Source organism: Pinus tabuliformis, chromosome J (genome assembly GCF_031772625.1).
Source record: "Pinus tabuliformis cultivar Carrire ecotype Pingquan chromosome J, CPIR1, whole genome shotgun sequence".
In the NCBI taxonomy this organism is placed as follows: Eukaryota; Viridiplantae; Streptophyta; class Pinopsida; order Pinales; family Pinaceae; genus Pinus; species Pinus tabuliformis.
Genome location: NC_142295.1, coordinates 189,975,104 through 189,985,997, shown reverse-complemented (window position 1 = coordinate 189,985,997; position 10,894 = coordinate 189,975,104). Strand labels below are relative to the sequence as shown.

At 34.1% G+C, this 10,894-nt stretch overlaps 1 protein-coding gene across 1 annotated transcript; it reads left to right on the top strand.

Annotated features, from left to right (window-relative positions):
* Positions 1-2,511: 2,511 nt before the first annotated feature.
* On the top strand, positions 2,512-9,891 carry LOC149226330 (protein disulfide isomerase-like 1-4). The gene is made up of 12 exons (XM_089377466.1): positions 2,512-3,192; positions 6,228-6,357; positions 6,683-6,848; positions 7,174-7,292; positions 7,452-7,532; positions 7,750-7,836; positions 7,998-8,072; positions 8,471-8,539; positions 8,669-8,749; positions 8,846-8,980; positions 9,161-9,217; positions 9,313-9,891. Exons 1-12 carry the CDS (start codon positions 2,657-2,659, stop codon positions 9,475-9,477), a joined length of 1,701 nt encoding a protein of 566 aa, XP_089233592.1. The 5' UTR covers positions 2,512-2,656; the 3' UTR covers positions 9,478-9,891.
* Positions 9,892-10,894: the final 1,003 nt, after the last annotated feature.

The window sequence follows — 10,894 nt, the reverse complement described above, 5'->3', positions numbered from 1 at the left end:
CAAGACTCCATAATTTTTAAATGCTTAAGTTCTTCTTTGACTTTCGACAATCATTTATCTAAATATTGAACACTCTCCACCACGGATTTAATTAACAAATTTATATTCATAATAATGTTTATTTGCTCATTATCATTTCATGAATATTTCCATAATATTCAAATGTAAAAAAATAACAAAATTCTATCTTTTATGCACCATGAATTCATTATTATGCATTTAAATATATTTTATACCCCATGCTTATTAAAATACATTACTTACTTTAACACTCTCTAATTCTTCATACATTATAATGCATTATTATTACCTTTTATAGTTTTTCCCGTCAAGGTTTCCATGATTCACTCTTAAATTTTATTACATTTTAATTATTAATCTAAACACTTTCTAAATCATAACACATTGGAAAATTACGTCTAAAACTATTCTTACATTTATCACAATTCTTACTTAACAAACGCAAAGTTCATTATATTTCACTCTTTGCATAAAGTCAAAAAGTCCATACAACAATTCGCTATCCAATTCACTAAATCTTAATACAAATAAGCATGCCTACAACACACTAGTAATGCAAACGAGCTCATCTCATCATAATAACTCACCAAACCCTTCTATTAACCGGGAGGGACTAGCGCCACAACAGTGGCTCCTTGTTTACTATGGTATTTGGCCCATAGACTTGGTATATAATTAGACCTTGATTTTCTAATCCTATTTGATATATTTTTATTTATTTATCATACCTCTTTTATATTTATTTATTTATTTACCATACCTTTTTTATAAATATGGTATTTGGACCATGGTATTAAATATTATTTGTCCCATGGTATTTGGCTCATAGGCTTCACCTAAATAAAACATATTTTTTGAGTTTTCTTTAAATATAAAAAGGTTTACGCATAAATATAAAAATGAGGTTTTATTTATTTACCGTACCTCTAGTTTATTTATATTTTTATTTATTTACCATACCTGGAGTAAATATAAAAAAAGTCGTATTTATTTACCATACTTCTAGATTATTTATATTTTTATTTATTTACAATACATCTTTTTTGAGTGTTCGCAAACCTCTTTATATTTTAAATTTATATTTTTGTTTATACATACTAATAATTAGATTGATTTAACGGTTAAACATTACGTTTACATTTACATGTTTACGTTTTTAAGTGAGATATAACCATACTGGGTTGTTTACATTTACATTTCAATAAATCATAAATCATAAATAAAATATTTCAATGTTATATATATATTATTTATGATTGATATTTTACACATTAAAATGTTAACACATGTCTGAATCATATTTGGAAATAGAAAACATATATCCATAAAACTCTCTTTTTCTCTTTACATAATTATTTGTGTTACAAATATTTTTTAAAAGGTTACATGTTTATTTATCTCTATATATTATATTCATATTTAAATTATTACATGTCAATTTCATATTAAAAAATGAATGAATTACAAATCTCTCTAAAACACTTATTAATCCAATAAGAACTCTTTCTCTTTATATATATGTTATTATTCTTTTTTAAATTTTATATATTAACTCCATAATAAGAATGCAATAAATTACACATATCCCTTACAATAAAAAGTGAAAATATCAGAAAATTTTACAAGAAAAAATAAAAATATAAGATATTTTTTAATTTAAATTACTTTGTAATTATTTTTCTTTATATAAATTTCATTTAAAACTATGTTATTTAATATTTAAATATTTTATTTATAACTAACATCAATTTTTTCGTTATTAGTATATTTTTGTTTTAATTATTACATGTCAACATCAACTAAATATAGAATAAGTCACATATAATATAATATCAATTACATTATTTTTACATGACATCAATCAACTCTATATTAACTACTAACATAAAATGCATTACCTATAATATAATATCAATTAAATAACATCGATCAACTTATCAATTAAATTAAATGACATCGATTAACTTTACATTAGATAATAAAAAATTATACATCCTAAAAATATTTTTCCTTTTACTTTCAATTATTTTATTCTTATATAAAATAAATATTTTATTTATAATCTACATAAATATTTGTTATTATTATAAATATTAATTTATTATTTTTAAATATAACTTTCCCTGGCAATATCTTGCCTACTAAATTCTAAAAGCCTTTCATTGACAATAAAATATTTATCATAAAATCTCTATAAGGGATCAAAGGGATTTACTTTTATCCTAGTATTAAATGTTTATCCTCTTGGATTGAACTACTCACTACCGGACCGAGGGGCTTTTTCTTAAAACATAAAATATTTCTATCTCATCGACCCCATAAAAACCGCCGGGCTCTTTTAACAAGTGTAAATGTTTCCTCGTCGAGAATCCTCCACACTTACATTTGTGACGAGGAATTTACACGTGTCATCATATAATTCGTTCAAAAAATCACAGTAAAGTCGTACAGCCAATGACGTCTTCCACCCTTCCTTACCGCTACCGGCGGCAGAGGGGTCGATGCAAAACCCAAAGCCATTTTGTGAATCCGGACGCAGCAAATCTCCTATATATGTTTTTGAGTTAGAAAAATTAAATGTGATTTCTCTGCTACATTCAGTCTAGCATACAGACCCTCTAGATTTCCTGCAGCCATGGCGACCGCGAAGCTTATGATCTTCGTTTTCATGACTCTTGTGCTCTCTGTCAATTTCCAGCGTCTCCAGGCCGTTGAAAATGACACCGAACTCGACGAGATCGAGGAACTGGACCTCCTGGAAGACGAGGCTGAAGAAAAGACAACGGGTGCTTTCACGGCCGGAGAGGAAATAGAACCAGAAGAGGACTTCGATGAAGAATCGTACGACCTGGAAGGTGAAGATGCGGATTCCGGTGCGCCGGCTTTCGACGAGAAAGACGTCTTGGTTTTGAAGGAGAGCAACTTCAGCGATGTCGTGAGCAAAAACCGTTATGTTCTGGTCGAGTTTTATGCGCCGTGGTGCGGGCATTGCCAGCACTTGGCTCCAGAGTATGCTGCTGCTGCGACTGAGTTGAAGGGGGAAGTCATTCTGGCTAAAGTGGACGCCACGGAAGAAAATGATCTGGCGCAAAAATTCGAGGTGCAGGGGTTTCCAACCATCTTCTTTTTCATCGATGGAGTTCACAAGCAGTATACCGGCCAAAGAACAAAGTATGAGCTACAATGCCAGTTTTAGACTTAGTTTTTTGTTTTCTTTGGATAGTTGAATCTCCGTGCTTTATGTTTTGACTTTAAAGCTTCTGCATATTTTGCGGTTTATCAATTTTTTAGCAATGTTATCTAATTACCACGGTTTTAGACGTTTTCAGCGCTAGAATCCTAGTTTTTATAAGTTTTCGCTGTAAATTTTCTATGTTTGGTCCTTAACTTGGACGTTTATGCAATGCCGGATGTTGATCTCGTTTCTCAATGTTTGCCTCTCTTATTTTTGAAAGTATTCTCATGTCTACAGTCTGTAAATTTCATTATCCGCTGCGATTTCTGTTTTAGTAGGTTTTACTCTGTTCACTTGTGTTCTTGAATGTTTGGATAGTTGAATATTTACCTGTTTATATTTTCTTGCCTTTAGAGAGAGTCAAGTCTTGCCCTGCGCAATGACGGTTTTATACTGAGTTTTCGTTTTCCTTGGATGGTTGAATCTCCGTACTTTGCATTTTGCGGTTTATGAATTTTTTTTAGCAATGTTATCTAAATTATATGGCTTTCGACATTTTCAGCAGTAGAATTTTCTATTTAAAAGCTTTAACTGGAAAACTTCCAGGTTTGGTCCTTAAGTTGTAGGTTTATGAAATGTCGATCGTTGATCTGGTTTCTAAATGTTATAATCTTTTAATTTTTTTTTTTTAAATCTGTCAAGCTACCTGTTTATTCTCTGCATTTGTGTTCTTGGATATTTGGATCTCTGCCTGCTCACATTTCCTTTGCTTGCAGATAATCACCACTGCCTTTCAAACCTCATCGCAGACAATCAAGGCCCTCGTTAAATCATGCTTCCTCTTTAGATTTCTGCCTGCCCATGCCCTGTAGAGCTGATCTCTTTGGATCTGAGAAATGCCCTTCGGTCAGTACTGACCGATGTATTATGCCCTTCGGTCCAGTACTGACTGATGTATTATGTATACCACAGCCTAAAAATCTTCTCGCATCACTTGGAAATGTGCTCTATCGTTAAGAGGAATATGCTGGTTGCAGGGTCATCTAAAAACTTGCCCAAAGAACCATCTCTTATTTCTCAGAAGTTGAACTCCCGTGTAAGAGTAGCTACTCTGATACTATTATTCCATATAAAGGAACCTCTGATATCTAGTTCTAGCCAGAGCACCTTAAGAAGCTACTCCTGCAGCATATTTTGTTGCCTGCAGTCCTCTCCACAGGCTATCTGGTTCTTTTGCCCGTTGCCAGATTAACTTGCCTCTCAGGGTCTGGTTCATTTATTCACGGCTCCGAATCCTGAAGCTTCCTCTGGACTTTGGGTAACATATTCCTTTTTAGGAAACCTGTGCCCATTTCTTAGCCAAGGCTGCGACTCCCTCTTAGAAAAACAAAATTCCTTTTGCAGCTTTTCAATAACTGTTAGGATATTTTGGGTAGAACAAGGGCTGACAATATATTTATTGGTATTGCCTGCAGAACTGTTTATATCGAAAGGATCCTCCCTACTAATGATAGCGAGTGGAAAGTCTAGCTGTTGAGTCTGCTTCTAATTCTAGTGGTGACCTCTTCCCATGAAAGGGTCTGTCCTGACTTCTCAACCGGAGGGACACCCAAATATTGAGACGGAAGGGAGCTTCACTTAAAATGGAGAATGACGGATCTTCTGCTGAATATTTGTCTTGGTGTTAAAGAAAAATACTTAGACTTGCTCTTGTTAATCGACCATCTTCAAGCATACCAAAATAAATTTAGTATTTTTTATTAAGAGCCATTGCTTTCTTCATAGAGGCATCATCTGCTAGCATAGTGTCAATAATGGACTGGATGCATGAGATCAACTAAGGTCATGAGAGATGTAGATCCCTTTACTATTTCGTAGGTTTTGTCAACATCTAAGGATTGACCAAGTCTGCCTGCCATCAGGTTGAAGAGATGGGGTGAGATAAGATAAGATGGGATAATTTCATTAATATCTGACAAACGAAGTGGCACCGTGTTCTTTTGGAATGAAGGTAACGAGTGTAGCATTAAGAGCTTTTATGATGGAGTCACTTCTTCGGGACTCCATGGCTTTGCATCTATCATCCCCTATGCAGTTCGAAATTCCGTGGAGGAAATCATTAGAAATATATCTGGTCCCAGGGATTTCACCTGGTCTAGATCAAATGCTGCTTGGTATACCTCTTCTTTGGAGACCTCTCTTGACAACCTAATTCCCAGTTCATTAGCCTTGGAATGGAGGCACATATCTATTCACTGACCTCCCTTCTATCTTTCTCTGGCTTTGATAGCAACGTTTTAAAATAGTTGGTCATTTTCTCTTCAATCCACTGAGGACGTGTCACTTCTCCCCCCTGCAGTTTGTTAACATAGCGACTCTATTGGTACTTGTCTTTCTCATTGTGACTCTGCGGAAGGACTTGTTATTCTGATTGCCATTTTTAAGCCAACAGACGACTTTTGTCTTCAATGAAGCTTTTCCTTTGCCCTTGCGCTGATGAAGTAACTGTTCTTATCTTTCAAAATACAGGGATAGACCTTCCTCTAAGATCTTTTCTTGGAGGCTCTAAATATCCTTTTCCAAAATCCAGCTGCTGTGTGTGTTGAAAAAATGTGTCTGAAGACAACTCTATTCCATTCCTTCATCCCAGTCAGAGGTTTGAGCTTCTGTTGTGGAATGTAAATGGGAGATTCCTCATGGGTGTGCTAAGATGGCCAACATTTCTTGATCTTCAATTGAAGCTGGAATATGTGAGCTACATCTGTTCAAAACTGATTATTTTGAGAATAGAGTGCATTAGAAAAATGTCTTTGGAAGTATGGTTTCTTAATATTTGGAACCAACCATTGCAGCCAATAGAAGACTATGTTGACGACGAAATGAATGCTTTACAGTTCTATGCTTAGTATGATATCTATTGGAGGAATTTTGTTGTTTCATGTTTGAAAATGAGTTCTTGAAGATAATATTGCTTGGCCAGTCATGAACTTGTTATAATTCATTTGGAGTCGGTTGAAATTTTTACCTGCAGAGAAGGAATTGTTAGTTGGATCAAGCGAAAAACTGGACCTGCGGTATCTGATCTCACCACAACTGAGGATGCAGAAACTCTATTGGACTCAGGAACCACAGCTGCTGTTGGTTTGTTTGACTCATTAGAGGTAAGCTTTTACTCTTGAAATGGATTTCAGTCAAACTCTTTAAATCATTCTCTCTGATTTGCCTGAGGTTTTACCTATCAGGAACAAGTGGGGGTGGGTTTATTCTATTTTATTATTTTCAAATTACTGTTTTTGTAGTGCACGTAAAATTTCAGTCGGTCATGCTCTTTAACAAGTTCAAACACAACCAGTCTTTTTAAATATGAAGTCACAAGTGGCTTCCGTGGCCAGATTCATCAACCAAGATTTTGGGTCGATGTTTGATAAGGTTTCTAGGCATGATTAATAGCTGTACGGAGCCTGATTTTATGTGATCACTCTCTAGGGCACTGAAAATGAGGAGTTTGAAGCAGCGTCCAGGCAAGAAGATGACGTGTTCTTTTATCAAACAACTAGTGAACGCGTAGCTGCTGTTCTTGGCATTAACACAAAGGCAAAGCGGCCAGCATTGGTACTATTGAAGAAGGAGCCTGAAAAAATATCCCATTTTGGTAAGCCCACTTTTCCATCATAGTCCAATGTGAATTCCACAGTTTCGGTGTGCTTGAAAATTTTCAGAACCTTGTTAATTCAAGAAATAAAGTTCAAACAGTTAATGAGAAAGAAATATCACAGACCATACATATGTAGAAAGCGGTATAAAGCTCCTAAAAGAAAGAATCTTCAGCTTGACACCAGTTTTGTGATTTCTGATATTTGTCAATAATGTTAATTTTTAATCTCTTTGTTATAGAAATCCCAAGCATGAACTATATAATTAATTGTCAATATGTGACATGCTAATTTTTTTAAATCCTTGTATTGCTTTTTTGGCAGATGGAAAATTCGAGAGAGCTGCCGTAACTGAGTTCGTCTTTGCAAACAAGCTCCCATTAGTGACGACTTTCACCAGGGAAAGTGCTAATATGATATTTGACAGTTCTATAAAGAAACAAGTATGTTTAAGCCTGTCCTGTCATTCTTCTTTTCAAAGTTTTTTATTGAGTTCTGAATCTCACTAATTTACATGGATCTGAAAATGTTATTTATTGTTTCTTGATATGATTTGAATAAGTGTAGTATGCAAGTTGCCCTAACTTGATTGCTTTTTGTAGATCCTGCTCTTCGTAACTGCCAAGGATTATGAAAAGGTCATTCCATCATTTCAAGAAGCAGCAAAAGCATTTAAGGGAAAGGTATCGTTAGGCACAATTCACTTGCTGAACACATGTAATTATGTTGACACTTGTTCTTAGAGTTTCCTCGTTGCAATTATTACATGGAGGACTCCTTTGGCACTATTATCATGTGAAACCTGCACTTCCTTTGGGGTTGAATTGTTGTTTAATCTGAGATTCCAGCGGGATGAAAATCTGTTTGTAATTGTTTCTGTTTATATGTGTATTTTGCCAGATCCTTTTTGTGCATGTTGATTCTGACAATGCTGATGTTGGGAAACCAATTATGGAATACTTTGGCTTAAGTGGAGATGAACCAAAGGTAGATTATGTTCACAAAATTTCGTATTTGATTTCTCTCTGTGCTGAATAATTTTAGATGAGTATCCATCCTTCGCTCCAGGGATAATATTAGTTTGTGGTGTATTATGTTCGTTTTCGCTTGTTAGAAATAAAAGATTTTAATATCTAATTATTTTATAGGTAATTGCATGTGTTTTATCTGGAGAGCCCATCAAATATCTGTTTGAAGCTGACATAAATGCGGATAACATCAAGGTAATTCTCATTTTCTGATATGTTCTATTTGATTATCCAAGGAAGTTTGTCAAATTAACATCTTGTGTATACAGTTTTTGTAATAGTTATTGTTTATCCAGGTCGAATATGATTTGAGCTTGCACAGGAATATTGACTTCTAGAAATAACTATGTCATATCAAATACTAACTAATTATTATATCTGCTTAATATAATCTAAACTGCATGGTGAAAGATATAAGCATTAACTGCCTTGAAAAACCATGAATTTTAGTTTTGGCAACAGAGCATTATTGCAGAGTGTTTAACAGTTTGTTTCGACTGTTATGCAAAAACTCTCGAGTACACGAGGCATTGTCACATTTCCTTTTCTTTACTCTCTTAGAAGAAAGGATATGATTGATTTACTTCTGTTAGGCCTTTGGAGAGGACTTCCTTGCGGACAAACTCAAGCCTTTCTTCAAGTCCGACCCTGTGCCGGAAAAGGTTTTTTGGTTTCTTCACTTCTCCCATTTACATTTTGAGTTCTTTGTTATTTAGATTTTGATACAATGAATTACTTATTTATCAACTAAATTTTGCTGGCCATAACGAGTCATACCTGTATTTTGATAGAATGATGGAGATGTAAAAATTGTTGTGGGAAAGAATTTTGATGAGATTGTACTGGATGAGTCCAAGGATGTCCTTCTCGAGGTAAGTTTGGCGTCCTTAAAAATAAGAAGGGACTTTCATATGGCTTTGCACAAGTCAATTTTGTTTCTTTGTTTGACAAAATTTTGTTCCTGGTAGATATATGCACCCTGGTGTGGGCATTGTCAAGCATTAGAACCTACATATAATAAACTTGCAAAGCAGCTTCGTGGGGTTGACTCCCTTGTCTTAGCTAAGATGGATGGTACAACTAACGAGCATGCTCGGGCCAAGGTAAGTAATGAAAAAGGTTTATCTCTGTTATATTTTATGACAAGGCTATGCATTAATTGTTTGCTATAGTGCTTCTTTTGTTGCCTATGCCAGGGCAATTACTAACCATTTGTACTCTGAATGCTGTTGATATTCATAAAATGCTGTATTTGTTTCTAATAATTTTTTTCATTGTTACAGTCTGATGGGTATCCCACAATTTTATTCTATCCAGCAGGAAACAAGAGTTTTGATCCTGTGAGTAACTTTGACAGGGTATTAGGTTTTTGATTTTACCAGCTCCTGTTTATGGTTTTGGAAGATAATGTTCTTGAAATGTTTACTTGAAACAGATTACTTTTGATGGCGATCGCACTGTTAAAGAAATATACAAATTCCTAAAGGCAAATGCAGCAATCCCATTCAAGTTGCCCAAGAAGAGCAAGACCGAAAGTGTAGAGGCTACTCCAGTTACTGAAGATACCAGTGCTGCTGACCAACCTAAAGATGAACTATGATGCTCATTGCTGAGTATTGGTATTTATGTATTTGGAAGGAAATTTTCCTGAGTTTTCCCAAATTTTATCTTTACAAGAGCAATGTGCCAGTAATAAAGTTTTATAATTTATGAAAAGTTGAAAAACCCTTCAAGAGCAAACAAATACAGGATTACATACCAGATTCAGGTGTAGCTTGATGTATGGCAAGATAAGTTTTATTTCTTCGAATCGCGTTTGACTACTAATCGCGTTTTCATACCAGATCTTGAAATTAATGACCCGGGTTCTATTAATAATTAACCATTAAACACCTTCATCACTGAGGTGAGCTTTATGCCAGTTATTTGAAGGGTTGTAGTTATCCTCAAATTTGATCTTTGACAGATGGGTATGGATGGTATTCACATATAAATATCCATTGCATATTCTTCATATTTTGAAAGATTTTTCATTTCCAGTATTTAGTCTTATCCAGGGATATTTGCATCTTAACTTGCCGAGACAAGGGAATTAAAATTGTCTGTGTTGCAGTCTGTTTTATTTTTGTTGCGTTTACATTGTTGTATGTTTAAGCTTCCTCAATTCAAAATAAGTAAATATAAAATCTTGCAATACCTTTTCTGTGGGACTTGGCCTTTTTGTGTTGATATATGGTTATGTTTTTAGAGATGAATATTTGATCATGATGGCTGAAATATTTTTGTGATTGCTAGTTGTAGCTAAGACGATGTGAATTCTAATTCACTACACCACATGTAATGCCACATCAATACTATACAACATGATACAGCTATCTATATATATGGAAGAATAAATTAAGGTTATGTATTTCCATGTTGCCCTTTTAGTTTGGCATGCATAGAACAGTATATGCCATGAGGGTGAGAGCTCTCAAATGAAAGAGCCTTGATCAAGGATGATGGAAAAGGAAGGAAAATGAATCACGAGGAAGAACAATGAAGATAATAATTGAATAAAGTTAAGGACCTTAACACATCTCCCTTCAAAAAGCTTTGTAATTGTAATGGGTGGTCTTATTGTCTAAAGTGTTCATTCTCATATGTGGTTTTTTGGGAATATTTTGCAAATAATGAGTTACTCTATAATGATTCTATTCTTACAATGCATTCTTTGTTTAATTTGGTTAATTACAATGTACTCCTGGTTTAATTTTGTTAATTTAGTTTTTATTGGAATTGTTTAAATTTAATAATATAGTTTTTATTGGAATGGTTTGATTAATTATTTTTTATTCTAATTTAATTGGTATTAGAATGTTTTTCCCAATTATTTCCTCGACATATTTCCTCTGGACATGAGACATGTGAAGCCCAATTCAACTCGACTTGTGAACATCTTTCTGCAATATCTCTCAAATTTCTAAATACCATTATCAACTACCTAGATCTTTCTGACGATAACCCAATTCAACTCA